We start from the raw sequence: 22,488 nt of genomic DNA on the forward strand, positions 1-22,488 counted from the left end.
TCAATGCTTATCTGCTGTAATGACTGAGAAACAGCAGGGGGATTATTGTGCAATATTGTCACGGGTGTTGTCAGGGTACCGGGTAATACAAAGTGACAATATTGCATGATAACCTGCAGTTCATTACGAGGTCACTGCTGCTATTAGGAAGTAGTTGGTGGTGAAGGATGCGCACACATTATTGGACATTATTAATTGTTGTATATGTTTGTATTTTCTTGCGTCTTTATTCCTGTTTGGTAAAACAACCCAACTTCCTTGGAGGTCAAGTCACGATGTCAAGTTGCATCTGAGCATAGGGGTGACAGGATCAAAGACTTCTTTTGCACCGATTTTTCAACAGAGAAGTTTGCTCGTATAAAAAATTATTTTCTCTATGTTTGCCGACTGTTTTCGCCGCTTACAGTTAATTAATAGCGTGTTTTCTGGGTGCTTTCAACTAAATAATTATGGCAGATCCCATTAACTGAGGGATTTTCTCATGAACATTCATTAACTTCGACATTCTGCTTTTCTCAGAAGGCGATGGTGATCCAGCCAAGCTCAGAACCTCTCTGTCTCAGTCATTCACGCGCATAGATTTTCTTTTTCGGATTCACTGAAGTGCTAAACGCTGCAGACAAAACACTTGTTTTCACTGGCTGGAGAAGGTGAAATGAGGCTGCATTTGCTGCGCTCCGCTGACTGCCATCGGTTCAGACAGACAGCCATTCAACCCAGTTTAAACTGCAAATGAAGGACACAAAATTAGGATAAGTAGGAAGACGACACGGATTCACCGACAAGCTGCACGTCAACAAAAAAAAATTGAAAACAGATACACAGGAAGGGCAGACACACACAGCTCAGTCGGCGTTACCTCCTTTAGCCCCTCTCCGCTGACTGCGCCCTGCCATGTCGTGCCGAGCCGTGTGTTGTGATGTGTGGCCTAGTGGGGCTAACAGAAGCACATGTGTTGTCTGCTACCTCTGATTAACGTAACAGACTACAATGCCTCTTCTCTCTCTGGCTTGCCCGGCTGTCCTGTCTCCACCTCCTGTGTCTGGACTGTGTCTGGGTTTCAAAACTCTCAGAAGACAAACCAAATCATCAGATCCTCTTGGCTTGATTGTACTGGTGTCATATAATTACAGTGCACTGTAGTCTATAGTGTAAGCAATCAAAGGTTAAATCATACAATAGTTATAAAGTGCAGGGCCTTGCAGGACAGTTTTTGGAGTTATTATCACTCTCAGGAGATTTCCTGTCTCACAATCAGCTCTTGAAAGGCTCAACTTGTTGTAAAGGCAACAGGTCTGTATGTGCAACAATGTAATATTTATGACCGTTTGATGTGCAAGAATGTCCATTATGGAATGGTAAATGAAACTCAAATATAAAAGCCGATAAAAACTTTGAGTTACAGACCTTCTTCTTATCATTATTTTTTGGTCTTCAACCTGCACATGTTACATGTTAGTAAGCTCATAATACTGTAATTAGTTTGACAGTCGTTAAACCACTTCATCAGGTGATGACCTCCATCTTGGACTGGTGTGAAACAGCGAAAGTGAGAATTAGTACCAAGTGTGAGGCCATGCTTCAGGAAAAAAGCAGGAAAAAAGTGGAGTTCCCACTCCAGGTCGGGAATGAGTGGTTGCCCCCAGGTGGAGGAGTTTAACTGTTTCACAAGTGAGGGGAGAGTGCCGGACGGATTGGTGCTTCATTGACACTGTTCTGTGTTCCTGCACCTTGAAAAGAGCCAACTGAGGTGATTCTGGCATCTAATCAGGATGCCTTCTGGGCTTGGGTGAGATGTTTTGGGTGTGTCCTACCAGAATGGGGCCCCAGGATTGAATCATTCAGCTGTTCCGGGAACACCTTGATCCAACGGCCAAGGTGGAGGAGGCTTAACTTTTCTAGAAGTGTTAGAAGATGGATGGAAAGCCACCTAGCTACACTGAAAGCTAAGCACTGAGTCACTTCAAAAAAAGCAGAGTGATTAACTCCCACACAGCCAAAGTCTTCAAACAGGCACACAAGCAGAGCAAAATGAACACAGCTAGACCTCTGCCCGCTGTCTGCTCCTCAAGCTATGGGTTTTGTTGTGTGCCGTGCCATGCCATGCCATGCCGTGCTGTGCCTCACCCAGTGTTTGTATGTGACGTGATGCGTGGCCGAGCGCCGGTCGAGGGGAGCCATAGGTGATTCTTTCCCTGCCGCTGCCCTTTCCCTGCCTCCACCCAATGGAACACGTGAGATAGTCAGCTAGGCGGACAGGAAAAGGAGGGTCAGGAAGGAGAAGACATGCAATCCTAGACAGCATCCCCCTGTGAGCCCCACTATATTATCTTTCCTCTGTATTTATTTTTACAACCTGAGAAGTACCCCTCCAGCACACATTTCAAACCTCTCCTTCCTTCCTTTATCTCCTCTACTGACTTTTCCCTGATGCATTTGTGACCGTTGCTGATCATTTCAACCTCTCTTGCCTATGTACACACATCTGTGTGTGTAGGGGTGAGTGATGGATTCCTCAATGTTAATCTTCCATATAGGCACACACAATCCAGATACTGACCCCTAATCTTTGACCCTATTTAGTGAGGGGATTCAGCATTTCTGATTTGCTGTGGTGCACATTTTACTGAAGTGATCACAGTTATCCTGTGATGGAATATTTTTATCCTGATGGGAATCGTCTCATCCAGGTTTACAGTGTCCTCGCGTTACTGATTGCTTTTCAAAGTATGAAAATGATGGGAATCATGTGCTATGGCCTTTGAGGTCACCAGGTCTTCGATTTATTTTAATTTGTCCCTTGCTGTGCTTTCATTCATCCACTCTGCAGATCCCGCCTCCCCCCCTTCCCTGGTCCTTCTGGTCACTCTCTTTTCTCCTCTCTGCTATTCACAGCTCCCAACCCCCCTTTGTGCCTTGTGACTGCAACCACCCCTCCCTTCTTGCTTTTCCACACACATACAAACACACACACACACACACACACATGCACACACACGTAAGCTGAAATAGAAGAAGATATTCATTCACCGAGGCATGCACATGAGTGCGATGGTCGAAGAAGTAGGAAATATTCATGCACATGTCCACATCTACACTCACACACTCACTTAAAAACACACACGCACTCCTCATGTGATGTGTACGGTGCGCCACGGGGTCCAGATGAGTGGAATCTCAGTGTTGGCTCTCGCTACACTGAGCGCCACAGGGGGTCTTTATCGTCGCGAAAATCAACAAAGCTGCAGTCACGAAGTGCCGCCTTGATCCCACTCGCACACAATCAGGAACACCATGCACACCAGCGACGGACAAACAAAAAAATAAAAAGGAAAAAAAGAATAATCCGAAACACAGAAAAACAAAAAAACAAAAAACACGCTCACACGCACGAAAAAAGTGACATAGCTCTGAAATCCCCCCAAACATTCTCATATTGTCATGTGAAAAAAGAAGAGCACAGCAGGGCAGTGTTTTCTTTAAAGTGCACACACTCCACAAGCACCTTCATAATGTCACAGCCCAAAAAAGAAAATCATTAAAAAAAATTAGGAATAAAAAACCCACAAAAAAAACCCCACGGGTAAGTCCCTTAACTACTTAATCCCTTCTTTAAATGCTTGCGTGATCTGCCATGTCTGTGATTTCACAGACGGACAGAGGCAGAAGCACGATGAAGTGCCAGATTAGCAGATAGCCGAGAGAAAGCATTTGTTAGATTGAAAGAGCGAGAGAGAGAATTGGAAAGCGAAAGCGTTTTGAAGGATACAGGTACACTTGCCTTTGTTTTTTTCCTCTAAATCCACCGCCCTTCATCATAACACTTGATTAAATCTAATCCTAATGCCTCTAATCCCCTGGGCACCCCCCCCCCCCCAGCCCACCCTCCAAAAAATGCTTAAGTGCCTTGTACCCCAAAATGACATTTCTAGCATGACATCTCTTTCACTATTCCCTATTTCTGCCCCTTTATGTATGTGCATGTGGGTTATATATTACCTTCCAAAATTACACAACAGGGTACGTGGCTTTCAAGTACCGAGGATTAGTGGAAAATAAACTGTTTAGTCTGTCTGTCTGTGAATATCTGCAGTGGCCTGCTACAAATCTCTGTTTCTGTGCACTGTGAGCAACCTGCACGCTGCACCAAAAGTGTTGGCCTTCCTTGACAAATATAAAAATAGGAAAAAAACATGATTTTTTTTTTTCTTTCTTGGGTCAGATTTTGGCTAAGATGATATGGAATGGTATTAGTGTCTGTCTAAGTACTATGAAATTGCAGTACGACAGCTAAAGTTATATTTAAGGTTTAAGAAGACCAAAACAAGCTCGTCTAAGCCTTTTGAAGAGTCTGTTGTCTGCTGCTTAAGAGACAGATTACATTCTAGGTTTCCTAAAAACTAAATTTCAAAATACATGAAAAAGGTATGTTTTTTGTGTTAATTATTGTGGAACGTAAAAATCAGAGTAATCTAGTGATCGTTAAAACGTGTTCAAAATTTAAAACTGACGATCATTCATCTCATAAATTACGACTGTTGCATCAATATCAAAATTTGCAGTATTTCACGGCGCTATTATGTGTGACAGCAGACGGAGGTACATACTGCTGTGTATGTGTGTTCAGTGCATGGGGCTTTTTTGTGTGTTAGTAGCTGCATGCCTGTTGGGCCAGTTTTGGTCACGGAAAGCATGCTTGGGTGTGTGAATGAACATGAGGGGGTATGCTGTGTCCATGTGTGCATATCTGATGTCTGCATATGTGTACGTGCGCAACATGAAGGGTCTGTGTTCGTGGCAGTGACCCACTTCTGGTGTTTTGACGAGCCAGGTGGGTCACGGCAGCTGTAGCTTAGGAAGCAGAGTTGGCCTAGGGAGATGAGCAGGAAGAGAGGGAGGGAAAGGACAGTTGTTTGGGAGGAGGAAGAAAGAGGCAAGGACAAAGTGGAAGGAAAACTGGAGTAAAATGTCAGGAAAAGGAATGCCGGAGTGGCTGTAAAAGGAGAAAGGATTTGTGAAATATTTGACAATATATGCAGTGAAAAAGTAAAATTATTAACAAGATAGAAGAAAGGAGAAGACGGGAGTTTTTCCTTCCCACTGTCGCCATGTGCTTGCTCGTCGGGGTCACATGATTGTGCTAATGTAAGATTTTTTACCTTACAATATAAAACACCTTAAAGCCACTATTTTTGTGATTTGGTGCCATATAAATAAAACTGAATTGAATTGAATTTATGTTTCTGCTGTCTGCATGATTACAATGACAACTGCACAGAAACACACGCATGCAGACAGTCAAAAAGTCATCACGTACATTAATTATGCTTCTTGTCCTGGAAAGACACTAACCACACACACAAAACGACCCCCACCCTGTTGTTTCCACTGGAACCCCAGCCCAACTAAGTGTTGCACATCAGGGGAGAAGTAATAGCACCATGTTTAATTGATGGAATATAGAGGAATTCTGGTGATAACAGGGACTGTAAACGTGTTGGAAGTCACATAACACAGGCTACAGTTTTCATACCTAATAGTTGTGGAGACAACCCGTACATTCAGTTAAAGTATAAGTGATCAGTCAGTAGTTACTGACTGAGGACTGAGACAGACACACAAACACTTACATAGCTACAGCTTTGCCAATGCACCCTGAGGCAGTAATGCATGGTTTGCATAATTTTGAACGTTATGTAGGCTGACTAACAATCTCTCTCAGAGCAGATATGTATTAAACATACATATAAAACACAGGGTTCATTGCCTGGGTAATTAAACCAATGTGGTAGAAGTTTAAGAGCCTTATGTGGTCTGAAATCTAATGTTTTAAACCACTTTGGCAACAGTCCAGCATGCTAATGGAGTCAATCAAGGGACAGAATGAAAGGGAGATAAGAGCGAGAGAGAGAGGGAGCTGTGTTGTGTGCACTGGAGGACAAAGAGGTCTGGTGTGTAGAAGAGAAGCATCGGCTGCTGGCATGAAACATTCAAAGGGCAACACGACCTTTCTCCCCTTCCCCCTCACTCCCTCACTTTTCCCTTTCTTTTTCTGTCACTCCGCAGTTTTAATGTGTCGCCTTTCTTTCTTTCTCTCCTCCTGTCAGGTGTTTCTCCAGGCGTCTGTGCCCATGCCCCGCGTAGTAGTCATGTGCGAGCGTGTGGAGAGGTTAGGTTTGTTTTGTTTTTTTGCCATTTGAGCACTAAGTGAACGTGTCAGTGCCCAGGGCAAGGGGTCTCCCCGCGGGCTTGAACTCAGTCACGGGAGCACACAACCCACTGGTGGTGCAGACATTCTGCCCTCAGGGTGTGTATAAATGTGTGTGTGTGTGCTTGTTAATGGCGAGTGATTGTGTAAGTTTCCTGTTGGCCTGTAAATGCTTATATGACTAAATTTGCCTTTGTATGTGCCGGCCTATCTCTGCATCCTTTGTGTATACCATGTACATGTTTGTGCTTGTATCAGGGTCGGTTTTAACGTGTCCGTTTGTTTTGTCAATGTCTGCCACCGCCTTTCATCTGCCTCCGTGCGTGCAGAATGTGTTTTAGGCTGTTTGAGCAGTGTGAGAAAGCGTCTGTGTGTGTGTTTGTGTACGTGTGTGTGTGTCTGAAACCATGGAGGAGGCACAATTCAGCCCTCAGGTCACTTAAACAGTGTGTATTGCCCCCTTGTTGTCTGTCTTCATGGCTACGTCATCATGGCTGGCATAAAGAACTCTCTCACCACACCCACCCTCCCACATGCACGCTCAAACGCACACAAATTTACATGCATAAGCATTTTCCAACAAAATATAAACCGTACTCTCTCTCTCACACACACACACACTTAGTAGTCTTTGCTGTATCTATGCCTGAAGGAACCACAAGGACATCTGCACAGTAAACACTAAACCCCCCTGAGTCTCAGTCCCGAATATTGCTCACAGTTGCACGCTCTAACTCTCCCCGGATCTCCCTGTCTCTCTCGCTCTAACAAATACACTCACAAATAGATAATAGGCCTGATTCTCCAGAGTGCATTCTGTGGCAATATAATGTAATAGGTTGTCATCTTGTGGAGCTTTTTCTCCATCCACCCGCACAATACACTCCCCCCCCTCTCTCTTTCTTTTCTGCCTTCTTTGTTTCTTTTCCCCCCGTCAGCCTGTTTGTAGACCTTGATCAGGCCAAACATCCAACAATAGGAACTTTAAAATAACATTTAGTGAGCCCATTAGGAGCACTCCTTAGTCATTTCAAGCATCCAAAAGCACGGGGGATCGTGTGAAGCTAAGACGTGAACATACTTTGCTTAAAATATTTAGGAGTGGGAATTAACAAGTGTGTGTGTATAGCAATGTAATACTGCTAGATGGTGAATATTGCAAACATTATACCAACTATATGTCAGCTGATTTAAATTTCTGGATCAGCTTCAGTAGTAACAGTAGAGCCGTGCCCTCAGCCTTCAGGATTGCTGTGTTATTAATCGCTGAGCATAATGAGCGCATACAAAGTGATCTTCTAATTGTCTGTCTGTGTGTCGTGGCTGCTGAAAGACCGACTCCCGCTGTCTTGATGACATGAGGCAGATGCAATCTGCACCTTTACCTGATATGGATTGACAAGGTGCTAACACAGAGCAGGAGCACTCTGATAGGGGGGCACAGAAAGAGAAAGTTGATTGTGGCGGCTGCAGAGACAGAGAAACAGGGCCTATCTTGATTAACCTGTCACCTGTCAATCATTTGTCATGTGACAAGCACTTTGCCACGATGGTGTGTTTTCTTTCAATCATGCCGATTACCCTCGTATTCCCTTTGACTTCTGTCTTAACTGTAAAGAAGAAAGAAACACAAGGCACAGAGGAAGCAAGAGATAACAGGACTGGAGATCATTTAATTAAACCCTTCTCAGTGTCTTTCAGGACTTTGAAGCAATGGCTTCCATTCTTTTGATCTCTGTCCTATTGACTGTCTTTTCATGTTTAGTATCTTTGCATGTCTTTAGACGTGTTTGTAGATCATCTCAAAGGACAAGTAATGGAATTTCTAGACACTATTTGAAAGCTGTCTATAGTCATGTGAAGAAGACAGTTTTTGGCAGGACTCTGTACAGTCCTGCTAAAAACTAAGCACACTTTTAAGCTTGTAGAAGCTTCTTTATTGGCAAAAACTTTTTTATCAGCCTCTCACATTCTTCTTTAAAATGCAGCTTTAGTTCAATGAGGTTTCTGCATATTTGTTGATGCACAGCTCTCTTAAGGTCCTACAAAGGTATTTTAATCAGGTTGATGCCTGGACTATGGGCCATTGCAACATCTTGATTCTTTTCTTTTTCAGTCATTTTGCTGTAGATTTTTTGCCGTGCTTGGGATATTTGTCTTGATGCATCACCCAGTTTCAGGCCAGTCTTTAGCTCTTGGACAGATGGCATCATATTTGACTCTAAAATACTTTGGTCTACATAGGAGTTCGTGGTTGCATCAATGACTGCAAGGTTTCGAGGTCCTGTGGCTGCAAAACAAGCCCAAATCATCATCCCTCCACCTCTTAACAGTTGGTGTGAGGCCATCCCTGCTGATGCATCCAACTCTGCGGTGGTTGGATGCATCAGCAGGGATGATGAGACAGAGTACCGGGCTGTGGTCGACTCCTTTGTCACGTGGTGTGAGCAGAATCATCTGCAGCTCAACGTGGCAAAGACCAAGGAACTGATCGTGGACTTCAGGAAGACCAGGAAACACTTGACCCCTGTTTCAATCCAGGGGGTCAGTGTTGACATTGTGGAGGACTATAAATACCTTGGAGTACACATTGACAATAAACTGGACTGGGCTAAAAACACCACAGCACTTTACAGGAAGGGCCAGAGTCGTCTCTATTTTTTGAGGCGACTGAGGTCCTTCAACATCTGCCAGAAAATGCTGAGGATTTTCTATGAGTCTGTTGTGGCCAGTGCGATCCTCTATGCTGTTGCATGCTGGGGGAGCAGGCTGAGGGTCGCAGATGCCAACAGACTTAATAAACTGATCCGTAAGGCCAGCAATGTTGTGGGGATGGAGCTGGACTCCCTCAAGGTGGTGTCGGAGAGGCGGATGCTGTCCAAGATAAAGACAATGTTGGATAACACCTCCCACCCACTCCATGACATGTTGGTCAGTCACAGGAGCTCGTTCAGTGAGAGACTGAGATTACCGAAAAGCACCACTGAACGACACAGGAAATCATTCCTGCCTGTGGCCATCTCCCTGTACAACGCATCCACTTAACACACTGTTTGCTGCTACAACTACACACGTTTCTTTTCCAACTATTTATTTATAAGTGACTTATGTATGTATGTATGTATATATATGTATATATTGTACTATTCTTAGTTAGCGTATTATCTGTCTTGTCTTAATGTTGGTTTAAAATGGAGCACTGTAACAAAAAATAATTTCCCCCAGGGATCAATAAAGTATTCTGATTCTGATTCTGATTCTGATATTTTATGAACACCTTTGTGAACTTTAACATTTAACTTGCTAACTGAGGTCTGTAGAGTCTGCAGTGTAGCTCTTTGTTTTTGCAATTTCTATGAGCATTCCAGGGTCTGATCTTGGGGAGAATTCGCTGTGGTGTTCACAACTAAGAAGATTGCAGGATTATGTTAACAAACACCCGAATACACCAGAGCAACAAATTACCAAAACCTCTGCTTCTACAGAGGTCCTCACACTTGCTTCTATGTACCCTCTTTATTCCTGTGCAAGAATTAAGGTTGTACTTAATGTTTCACACAACCTTATAGAGCTCAGTGAAAGCTCTCTTTATCACATGCTCAAATGTTATTCTCAAAGTAAATTAGTGTGTATTTATTATGGAAATAATGTAAATGATGAATTTTATATATATATATATATATATATATATATATATATATATATATATATATATATATATATATATATATATATACACACATATATGTATATATACACATATATATATATATATATATATATATATATATATATATATACACACATATATGTATATATACACATATATATATATATATATATATATATATATATACACACACATATATGTATATATGTATATATATATATATATATATATATATATATATATATATATATATACACATACACATATATATATATATATATACACGGACAGACAGATGGACAAAATGGTGGTGGCTAACAAACCGGACATAGTGGTGGTAGACAAACAGAAGAAGACGGCCGTAGTGATCGATGTAGCGGTTCCAAATGACAGCAATATCAGGAAGAAGGAGCACGAGAAGCTGGAGAAATACCAAGGGCTCAGAGAAGAGCTCGAGAAGATGTGGAGGGTGAAAGTAACAGTGGTCCCCGTGGTAATCGGAGCACTAGGTGCGGTGACTCCCAAACTAGGCGAGTGGCTCCAGCAGATCCCGGGAACAACATCGGAGATCTCTGTCCAGAAGAGCGCAGTCCTGGGAACAGCTAAGATACTGCACAGGACCCTCAAGCTCCCAGGCCTCTGGTAGAGGACCCGAGCTTGAAGGATAAACCGCCCGCAGGGTGTTTGTTTATTTATATATATATATATATATATAATATAAAAAACCACCATCTATTTTGCAAGGAGTTGTAATAAATAATATTATTAAAAATAAAATAAATAATACTAAAGGTTTGCTTGCCTGCAGTCATACTTTAACATAATTTTTCAAAATACACACAACCAGTGAAAATATATTGTTTCAAATGTCCTGTTTCACCCCTTAAATGTTTATTACTTTACTTTTTTCTCCTTTCCTCTGTCATGCTCTGGAAAGGAGGAGTTGAATAAAATGAGTCTGAAATAAAATAACCAGTGCCATGTACTACCATGGATTGTGGGTCTTGTGTTAAAATTGGGGAAAGGTCACTGGGTTCTTAAAACAAATGGGTTAGTTCACTTGTGAAGCAAGAATCTCCACAGTAATCCCTGTGAACGATAGATGTCTAAATGTGTCATTGCAATCATAAAACCACTAAAATATCACAAATAAATGTGAACACCAAATTTCATGGTCATTACTTCTAGATAGTGAAAGTACTCTCGAACTAATAGATCGTCAAATGGGTAAAAGCAATTACTTAACCTTTGAGACTTGACCAAAATAATCTGTTTTGTACGCTGTTGTACTCTCAAGCATACCAGCTTTGTCTGCAAGTTTATTTCATCTTGTTTACATCATGTAGCAATTTATTTGGAGCTTTCTGACATGGGAGCTGACAGCATGCCATCCAAATATCTGTTGCCTCGCTGTAACATGTCATCATGAAGATGAAAGCTCTAGGGATACAATCTTATCCCTCATAAGCCTGAAAAAAGCTTGGAGAGAGTACATTGACATGTACAGAGAAAGCAGGAATTATTTAGGAGAGAGGACAGACATCGGTGAAGACAAAATCTGAAGGAGGGATCAGAGTATCTGTGCATCCACAACTTTGAACTGCTGACAGATAGAGTAAAAATACATTTTTGATACAGTGGTTAAAGCAGATTGTGATCAATAACAGGACCTGCAGTTCACAGTCTGAATGTGTTAGCTATCTTTAGTCTCCCCATACATGATTTAACCCATTAAAATCATATTCTAAACTCATCCTTAGTTTGATATCAGACAAAAAATGATAGATTGTCAATTTATTTGCATAATATATGCTATATACAGGGTGTATCAAAAAGAATCATCTGGTTTCAAAGTGGTTTAATCTCGCAGTTGTTAACGATTGACATGGGTAGAAAGAGGAGATTCATGAGTTTCAGTGGTTCCTGGTAGTTTCAGTGACAGTAGACACGCCCCAAGAACTATAGGATTAGTTTGACTCTCGGTATGGACATTAAGTACTTATGATCAGAGCAGAGCAGGCTGTATCTGCTGCGGAGACTCAGGTCGTTTGGAGTGGAGGGCCCACTCCTGAAGAAATTCTATGACTCTGTTGTGGCTTCTGCTATCTTTTATGGCGTGGTCTGCTGGGGCGGCAGCATCTCTGCTGGGGACAGGAAGAGACTGAACAGGGTGATCCGAAGGGCCAGCTCTGTTCTAGGATGCCCTCTGGACCCAGTGGAGGTGGTGAGTGACAGGAGAACGGCGGCTAAGCTGTCATCCCTGATGGACAACATCTCCCACCCCATGCAGCAGACTGTGACAGCACTGAGCAGCTCCTTCAGTGGGAGACTGCGGCACCCACGGTGTGGGACGGAGAGATTTCGCAGGTCTTTCCTCCCCACTGCTGTCAGACTCCATAATAAAGACTTTAACTGATCAAGCACACACATCCATACATATGCAATAATACTAAGTGCAATAATCCTTTCTGTCATCGTTGTATTTTTACTCAGTTGTATATAGTATTTGTATTTGTATTCTATTTTTATCTTATTGTATATTTATTTTATTTTATTCTACTGTATATAGTATTTTATTTTATTCTATTCTGTACAGTTGTGTACTGTATTTATTCTTATTGTATTCTAATTTTTGCCTCATAACTTTTGCACTGTCCACTTCCTGCTGTGACAAAACAAATTTCCCACGTGTGGGACTAATAAAGGTTATCTTATCTTATCTTATCTTATCAAAAGTTTTGTATGTAAATTTTATATTCAACCATATATTTTGAAATTTACGCCATCTTACATGTCCATTACTTTAAAAAGTGTAGTGTGAAGTAAAAACGACTTGTAGACTTATAAAACTTGACTTACAAAGCAAGAGGAAGCCAGTTCAGCTTCACTTAAGAGAAGGACAGCCATCCATTTTCTTAATTGTTTATTCAATTCAGGGATGTGAAGGGGCAAACCCAGCTGTAACAGGGCAACTTTCTCCCATATCTGATATAATAATGATATACCTAAAGGGCAATTAAATAATGTGATCCTGCAGAATTTACTGTCCATTTAGTGTGAAAGTGATCAGTGATGCAGCTAGTTGTATCAACTGTTGTTACGTCCTTTGCTTTAAAATAAAAATTGTGGATTTTCTTCTTTTCTTTTAGACATGCCACCAAAGTGGTTTGGTTGTGCTTTCGTGCTGCTATCAATTAGATTCAAAGCACAATCAATTCTTCTGGTCACGTCTTTGTTTTTTAAGTTAGTGTTAATACTCTAAATAGATAACCACTTGTTTCAAATGAAGACTCAGCTATAGAGAGGTGCGGGTGTGAAAATGTTTTTCTAAATAGTTGCACTTCATTTAGTATTTTTAACACCTTGTTTGTTTTTGCCCTCAGATGGAGCGCACTGAGACGGTGTGCTGCTACTGCGGCGTAAGCTACCTCATCTTCCACGAGTTTCAGCAGCTCCGCACCGAGCTGACTCAGTTAGAAGCTGAGCTCCAGGACCTGAGAGAGACTGCCCAAAAAGAGAAGGCCCAGCGTGAAGCACTGGAGCTGGGCCGGTTGGAGTGGGAGAGGGCACTTCGGCTGGAGATGCAGAGACAAGCAGAAATCAGAGAGAGAAACACACGAGAAGAGCTAGAAGAGAGGAACCAAAATGCAGTGAGAGCTCTGAGAGATGAGTTTGAAGCAGAATCTGAGAGTACAAGGAAAGAGGTGGAAGAGGAGCGTCGGAAAATATATAACGAAAAAGAGAGTCGAGTTAGAGGAGAGCTGGAGAAGAGGAGCGACGAGAGAGAGAAAGTTCTGTGTGACGCACTTCAAAAGGCCAATAAAAATTCAGACGAGCTGAGAAAAGAACTCCAACAGCTGGAAGAGAGGTGAGGTTTGGAGGTGTCTGTACTTCCCATCACTGGTGTGAAATGATCGCCGTTGCCAGGTTTCGTGTGGGCAATTATCCCGTGAGTCATGTTATTCACACAAAAACACAAAAACTCGACTCTCAGGCACATCAGCTACCCCGCAGGCCCACATGAATATGTACATCTTGAAATATAGTTTGCTCTGTAATTATAACTTCTGCAGTCATCTTCCACACCGTCATCATAGCCCAGTGCCTGTTTTGGGCGCTGTTACAATGTGAGGATAATGAGCCAAAAGGAAAGTGAGCTTTTTTTAAAAAAACTTGCGTTAAGTAAAAACATACCGCCTTTCACTTTGGATCAGCAAAGATGCAAGGGAGGGCAGAGGCTATTTCTGGATCAGGATGTGTGGAGGTGTTTGTTGGACAAAAGATATCCCTGCAGGTTTTGGAGCTTTGCAGTGTTGCTGCTTGACTGACAGCTTTTATCTAATTACCCTGTGAGCACTGATGAAATTTCTCCTTTTTTCTGTAGTAGAAGAAAAGCAGTTTGCTCTAAAGCATGCTCTACCAGTGCAAAATGCTTACAGGTGGCTGCCCAAGACCCTCAGTTTTAAAGAGGAAAGATGATATTCAGTACTCACTGTCATGCGTTGGCACTGAACACTCACACGGAAGGAAGTTGATAGACAGCTTTTTCCATTAAAACCAGCTTTCTCGGCCCATCATTTATTGCTGTGCCTCTACCCGCCTACACATGTACTGTATCAGCTGCATGCAACAGGCTCCGGCATGTTTCCAGAGGGCTGTTGACAGCTATTCTGGGAAATGTAAGTGCACACCAGTAGTGGAGTTGCTTATGCTGCTCATAAAATGTATAGCAGAGGGATCATAGTTTGCAATTATTATAAACACATACTGTATATTAGTTTTAGCTAATATTAATCCCTAGTGCGTATGTGTGTGTGTGTGTCTGTGCTGCAGAATCATGAAGACGATGGTAAATTTGCTGTTGCCATTTAATTTTTTTTCCCACTTAGTATGCTCAAGTTCAGGAAAAGTTGACATCATGGAGTTAGGGAAAGTCGGTTTTTGTGTGTGTTTGCACTTATCCGTAATATGGTGCACACACACACTCACTCACACACAAACAAACAAACAGGTGGTTAAGACTCCTGCTGGCTTACTTACATCAGCCTTCACATTTTTGGTAATCAAATAGCAGGCGTCCGCGAACAAACAACCATCAAAGGCTTGCTTACGTTGCTGCGTTTATGGGGAATATGTAGGAAATGCATTTAATGTTGTGACTCATGAGAAAGCTACGAACAGCCCAAACTATTAGAAGTCTGTGCTGTTATAAAACAAAACAAAAAAAATTACACAGTTCTAAAGCAACTCGCCCTGTAAGTGACTGACACACACACCTGCACGTACACCTTGCAAACCACAAATTACCGGTTTACACCATTAAATTTGAGAGGATATTGTGGATCAACAGATTTAAAGGGTCGTTCATTAAAACACACGCTGACAATAAAAAAATTCTACATTAGCTCATTTGGAAGCCATTCAAATAAAGGCCCTCCCAGGAGTTTTCCCTTGATTGACATTTTTCTCTTTGTTGGCCTGTTTGGATGAGACATCTTGTACCTATTACTCCAGCATGAGTTTTGATGACTTCATGTAGTTCTTGGTAATAATGCTGTAGCGTTTCTCCACCAACCTTCTGCATGATCAGATGCAGAAAGTGGAAATGTGTGGTTGTTCTGCAAGAGCCTCTTTCGAGCCAAGATCTACTTTTAAAGTCTCCCAGTATCTGTCAGCCCAAACCACTTTTTTCATGTGTACACAACACACAAGATAGTTCTTTAAATGAGAAAAGTGGAAACCTGTTTATCTCCTAGTCAGTAGGAGCTGACTGGAAGCCTTGGGCAAGCCATGAGGTGGCTTGGTCACAAGGTCACACACAGCACAAATAGGATGATCTATATTACTACAGTCACACCAGAGGAAATAGTGAGACAGCAGCCTGACGAAAGTCATTGTGACTGTGCGCAATGAATTTGCAAATTTGCTGCATTTGAAATGCTTGCATCAAAGGCGGGGGCAAGATTTGCGACCACTTTCAGTTAGTTGCCGTATTTAAAGTTAATCTGTCAAGATGGTGAAGTTGGCAATTACATGTAATCTGTGATAATACCCAGTTAACTGTGATAAATCCATGAAAGTTGCAAATCTGTTGCCGTCTACAACAGATTTGTAGATGGAAAGTCTGTAACATTAAACAGAAGTTTAAAATTGACTATATACATTCATTGTTCAGCCAGAATCTCATAGACCTGAAACAGAAAGTCCTCCACGAATAGTTGCTGCAGGACGGCAATTTAGGGCTGACTCCGACTGATTGCAGTGTCTCAGCTGTCTGTCAACAATCACCTTGAAAAGTTTCAATCGCAGGACCAATTGGACACAGCTACATGTGATCATTTGCAGAATAGAAAAAAAATGAGTACCATCACCTGGCAACCAAAGGTTTATCCTAGTAACAAGGAGGTTATCATGCTGTTTTTGCTGTAGTGTGACTGAACCACAAAGTGGTGTCAAGTTTATTTTCTGAAGGGGGATGGTTTTGTTCCTGAACTCTCCATTCAAAAAGGTGTTGCCCTAGATTTGATGGTATTGTCCTTTAGCAGCGTAAGAATATCTGTGTCAGCAGCAGAGATAACAAAATGGAAAAGTGATATTACTTTGGAAGCAATGCAACCTACAGTTTCACCAAATGACAAACAAACACACCTAGCTGGTCACAGTGTTGGATGAAAAGTCAGTAAAGCACTTATCAGATTCTGACTAAATGATGTCAGAGCTCTGCCTGCATGTGAAGAAAGTTTCTGAGATCACACCGTTCCAGCCTTCTTGACATCAGATGTAGCTTGCTTTTAAGCTTGTTGACTAAACCAATCACTGTGATTACATATTTATCATTGCCTTGCAGCTCTAAATTAAACTCCTTGAGCAGGTCATTGAGATCTGTCAGGAACACTAAATCCAAAAGCTACTGCTGAATATTCTACGTTTGGAAAGCTTCAGAAGATTTAGGATTTCAGGCAGTAATTTGGTGAATCTTGCCAGAAATTTAACTCTGCTTAGCCGCGTAATGCCTGTGTGCTGCAAAATAACCTTCTCTGGATGGCTCCTGGCCTGAATGGAATACATAATCTTTGCTACAACATCCATCATCTCTGTCATATTTAAAATGTTTACCCTAAAGTCTTTACTTGTGAATTATACAATGATAATTAGGGAAGTCTGGAAAACATTCACTTTGTTTATACAAAGAATTGAACCCACCAGTGCAACATGGCATCACTGATGGAGATTAGCTTAAACTGAAGAGAAAAACCACTCGGTGGATTTCTCCTCAGCATCCTTTGCCTTTCCCTCATTTGTTTGTAATACTTTCTCAAGATGGTTGTATGTCTTTGGAACCACGATTTCCCTTTTGTTGTCAAACTAACAGAAGAGCATGTTTATTCTACATTCTTTTAAACAGCTTTAACATCCTTGAAAGCCTTTTTGTCCGTTTGAAAAAATGTGACTGATGCAATAAAATGTCATCATGTCAGCCTGACCCTTGGCAGTGGGTCAGGTAAAAACTGAGTGTTGCTTACGAAGCTTTCCATTCCTATACTTTTGGAGTGCATAGAGTTGTTTTGCACTTTTTAGAAATGCCAAACCTACTTTCCTTCCATTGCTATGCCAAGCTGGCATTGCATATAAAACATATGAGCTTTGAAAGTTTTACATTTATTTTTTTGGATTCCATATTTGTTTGCCTACTTAGTTACCTAAATAGTTGACTGTGGACATCAATCAACCTGTCAAATTTAACACCGTGAATGAACTAAAGTGTACACACAGAAAACCACTAATAACTTTTTATCTTGTAGCTCTGGGTGGAGTACACTGTTCATGAAATCTGAGAATCAATACCGTGTTTTTTGGACTATATGGCGCACTAGCCTCGTGGAGTAATCTGGGTCCATCCGCTTCAGGTCCCAAAGTCACTGCGACATCACTGAGAGTTAAAAACTGTCTAAATTATTTCATCTTTAACAAAATGATCAGCGTTGCTTTACCATGTGTAACAATTAAGTTTAACATCCAGGCATCCATGAAAACAGAATTTATTAAATTTCACAGAGTTAGAAGTTAGCAGGAAGTTAGCTCGCTAGTTTCCACCTAAACATGATATAGCATGTTCTGACTGAGAGATTTCTGAAACAAATTAAAATATACAGCTCTGCTATGACTTCCAACATAAATGAAGGCAGAAAACTAAACAGCAGTGACGTTTGTAGGGTTACTGAAGTTGCACTAGCTGTTAAATAAAGCGACCCACCTATGTTAGTATAACATAAACACAGTGAAGCTGGAGGATGAATGCTAACCTTTTTCCACTCGGGAGGGTTCCCGATGGTTAGGGACAAATGCAATCGCATGGCAGGATGCTGTAAACGGACCAAACTTCAGTCAGGAGAACAACTGAGATGATCCATCCACAATACGAGGTTAGTCATTGATATACTGCAACAACATGGGAATAGAGCAGCTGCGAGAGAATTCAACATTAATGAATCAATTGTACGGAAGTGGAGTAAGCAGGAAGAATGAGTTGAGTAAAATTTATGTTATCTGACTGTTTTGTTTTGCTTAATGCGCCTTATGTATGAAAACAGACCCGTTCATTGACAGTGCACCTTATAATCCACTGCGCCTTACCGAAAAATACAGTACTTGTACTGACCAGTAGAGCACCTTTGGGATGTGAAGGAACGAGAGATTGTCATCATGGATGTGCAGCTGACAAATCTGTAGCAGCTCTGTGATGCTATCATGTCCATATGGACCAAAATGGCTGATTTCTAGGACCTTGCTAAATTTGTGCCACAAAGAACTGAGGCAGTTCTGGAGGCAAAAGAGGGTTAAACTCAGTGCTAACACCGTGTACATAACAAAATGCCCAGTGAGTGTAGGCTGAACTGATTGGGACCAAAGCACACTGGGAATTTATTATACCAAACGATTTCATTTTAAACGTTCAGATCATATAATGGATAGTGACTGTATATACTGTATATACTGTAGTACTGTATAGTGTAAACAGAGTGTAGTACATGAGTGAAGTACATGTTCTCCCTGGTACTCTGGCTTCCGCCCACAGTTCAAATACATGCTTGTTAGGTTAACTGGTCATTCTAAATTGGCCTTAGGTGAATGTGAATGCTTGATTTACTGCTCACTACCTATTAAGTACCCACTGGGAACATTGTAAATACTATCTGGCAAAAACAATAATTAGTATATTAGAATAATATAAGGAAATACCAAGAAATTACAATATACAGTAGGAATGCCAAAGTCTGGTTTAAGCTTCCAATATGGGTTGGTTAATGATGGATATTTTACTGTAATTTACAGTTTGTGTGTGTATGTGTGTGTGTGTGTGTGTGTGTGTGTGTGTGTGTGTGTGTGTGTGTGTGTATACACCAAAGCCATTGTGCTCATATGGCAAGCTGGGTTTTAGGGTGTCCGTATGTTGTTATTTGTGTGATAGACTGGTGAGCCAATCCCCAATCTGGTGTAAAGCTGATTATCTCTCTCTCTCATACGGCGTCTCTTCATGGAGCCAAAAACACATGTACACAACACACACACAAACAAAAGCACACACAGTCGGAGTCTAAGGGCCAAGGGCAGGTCAGGACGTCAAAGTTCAGACAGAGGTAATGACTCAGTGAGAGGCCAGCATGGGCCGACAGCAATGGAGTCTCTTTCTTTTTATACAGATATGAATGAATGTTTCATGCCAGGAGGGTACTGCCTCTGTTTTAATACTGTTTTTCTTCTTGAGCCAGAACATAGACACGATCAGACCTCCCTGAACTGGCCTTCCTACTCCCACATACACACAAACTGAAACCAAACCCTCACACAGGTTTTTCTTTGCTTCTTTTGATAATCTGTTAGCTGTCTGATCTTGTGTTGATCTGACAGGATAGGAGATTTCTGTGTGTGTGTGTGTGTGTGTGTGTGTGTGTGTGTGTGTGTGTGTGTGTGTGTGTGTGTGTGTGTGTGTGTGTGTGTGTGTGTGTGTGTGTGTGTGCACATTCAGTGGGAGAACCTGACTGGTAACGTTACAAAAATAACCAAAAAAGAAACCCCACCCCTTTACACAAGCTAAACCTAACCGAAAATGTCACCTGTCTGACCTCGAGTGTTTTTTGACGACACGTGTGTTTGAATGCGTGCGTGTGTCTGTGTAACAAGCGTGTGACAGAAAAAAGAAAGGTGAGAAAAACCGTCATGTGCGCAGTGCAATTAAACCTGGTTTTAAAATGTCACCTGCTACGCAAGTTCAAGCACAAACAAGCTGGAGATGTTTTGGTGTTGATGAGTAAAGATTAAAAAGATAGAAAGGGAAAGAGATAAGTGCCGTTTTTAGTTCATATTAGAAACCAGAAAAGCACGTCATATCCAGCTTTCGCCCAACGATGTCTCACATCATCTGTGGACTTCTACTTTTCATGTTCCTACAGTCTACTTCTATCATTCAGATGAAGCCTGCAGCATTTTTATCGCTTGTCCTTGGGATCACATGCTGAGGCAATGTTCCACATTTTTATTGGCTCTAGTTTAAAAAAATAAACACATTTCGGTCTCACAATAAAAAGTAGCTCAAAGAGATCTACAGATGCATCACCAACAAAACCCAAAGCTGATTACAGTCAAAAGCCTTAAAAACAAACTTCAGCTTCTGTTACGTGCGATGTGCTTACTTAGTGACTGAGTTGAGGAAACTGCTACCGTGCATCGTTTGTGTTAGTCTTTATTTAGTTTAGTTGTGCTTGCCACACAAGCATACTCTTTGCCCCACATTTAGTGTGTTAAAGCTCACCTTAAGCACCTTATTTCAGTTGTAAGGTTTTTATCAGGACATGATAATGAAAAGATCATCTGGAACTACAATCTCAGATGATCAACAACAAGTGAGATTTATTAGTTTTAATTAATCGGCCCCAAAATGCAGAATCAATGGAGTCAGTCGGTTACCTTTAGCAGCAATAACGACGTAATTCTTTTCTGTGTGACTCAATCAGTGTCTTACATTGTTGTGGTGAGTGTTTTGTTTCGGACAGCTTTTCTTCATTGAAATTTTGTTAATGCGGTGCTCTGCTGGGTTGCTGGAAACCCTTCCACAAAAGCTATACTGGTCTTTTTCCAGTTGTACCTTCAAGAACTTTAACATTTAGCGTGATAGCTGAGCATTGTAGAGTCTGAGATGTAGCTCTTGGGTTGTTGCAGTTTCTCTGAGCATTGCACGGTTTGACTTTGAGATGAGTTTGCTGGGACCTCAATTCCTGGTAACTGTCTAGAGTGTTTTCCACTTGTGGATAATCTCTCACTGTAGAACGATTTATACTTCCATATGTTTGGAAATGGTCTTGTAACACTTTCCAGATTGTTAGGCAAAACGTCTGCTTTCATAGAGGTGCTCACAAATGCTGATGATTAGTTAATCAAGTTACATTTGATTAACATTGCTTTGCTATTAATTCTTGTGGAAGCGTTTCTTTTTAAGAGTTATTAACAACCAGTTGATTTTTCACTATGTCCTGATATGTAGAGCCTTAGAATTGAAAGAGTGTTTACTTTCTCTAATTCAGATTACAAACAGCTGATTGCAGCTTTATTAATGTTCAAAATTGAACCTTTAAGGGCAGTCTTATAGTCCAGAACACGTCCTTGATAGTCAGGAATGCTGAGCGGGCAGTCAAGGAGGCTATGTACGTGAAAAGACAATGACCATCTCTGAATCGAGGAGGGAGGCTAAGGGTACATCTTACACCATCTTACAATGCTATGATTGCAGCCATTCCCCAATTCTCTGTGAATGGTACTCATGGCCCCTGATTAATGATCAGTAGTCTTTGATCAATGGGCTTTGATCAGTGGTTGTCGATCAGTGGTCATGACAATTTGCATATTAATGATCAAGAAACTGACATTAAGTCATTATGCAATCAATGTACTGTTTATAAGATTGGGGAAACCTGCAGTCAGCTGAGAATGACGAAGTCACTTGGATGAGTGACAAAACGTTTCTCCCACGGAAAATGCTACGTCGAGATGAACAGAAGCTTTTCCTTAACTGGATGACTGAGCATGCATCAAGACTTATAGTTGTTACATATGATTTCTAAAGCAGATGCAAACCTTTTTATGTAACAAAGTTAATTCTTGTTGAAGTTTAGATTAAAATCACCATCTGGTGCCTGACTTCTGCGCAAAGCAACTGCAATTCTACAAAAGAAACATTTACACTCTGTGATTGTTTGCCTAAAGAAAATCTAGCATTTTCAAGTCTGTTTGTACAGGGGGTTATGAAGAGAGGTTGGACCCAGTCAGGTGGTACACTAGTTTGTGTCACTTTGCTGATCTGAAAGAGTTAAGAGAACATAAGGGAACTGAAAAGTTCATCGCTATATTTGAGGCAAAAATAGATTTGAGGATGGCTCATACAAAGGGGTTCCCTTTGTATGAGTCACTGATGAATAGGTATGGACGGACAAAGGTTACTTCACTGAAGACAGGTTGATATTGCTTGTGTGCGAGCATTGAAAGGACTGTCTGGGGTTTTTTATGCTCTGCTTGCTTCTTCCTGGCTGACTTTTCTCATTCTTGATTCAAATACAGT

The 22,488-nt window shown here is 41.3% G+C and overlaps 1 protein-coding gene across 1 annotated transcript in view; it reads left to right on the top strand.

Moving 5' to 3' along the window:
- Positions 1-22,488, top strand: part of lekr1 (Leucine-, glutamate- and lysine-rich protein 1) — a 129,308-nt gene that overhangs the window by 26,430 nt on the left and 80,390 nt on the right. The window contains exon 3 of the mRNA XM_080888370.1: positions 13,262-13,746. Within this exon, the coding sequence (XP_080744496.1) occupies positions 13,262-13,746 (485 nt within the window). The remainder of the gene's footprint in view (positions 1-13,261; positions 13,747-22,488) is intronic.

The sequence above is a fragment of the Rhamphochromis sp. 'chilingali' genome (assembly GCF_963969265.1).
Source record: "Rhamphochromis sp. 'chilingali' genome assembly, chromosome: 8".
NCBI classification, from domain to species: domain Eukaryota; kingdom Metazoa; phylum Chordata; class Actinopteri; order Cichliformes; family Cichlidae; genus Rhamphochromis; species Rhamphochromis sp. 'chilingali'.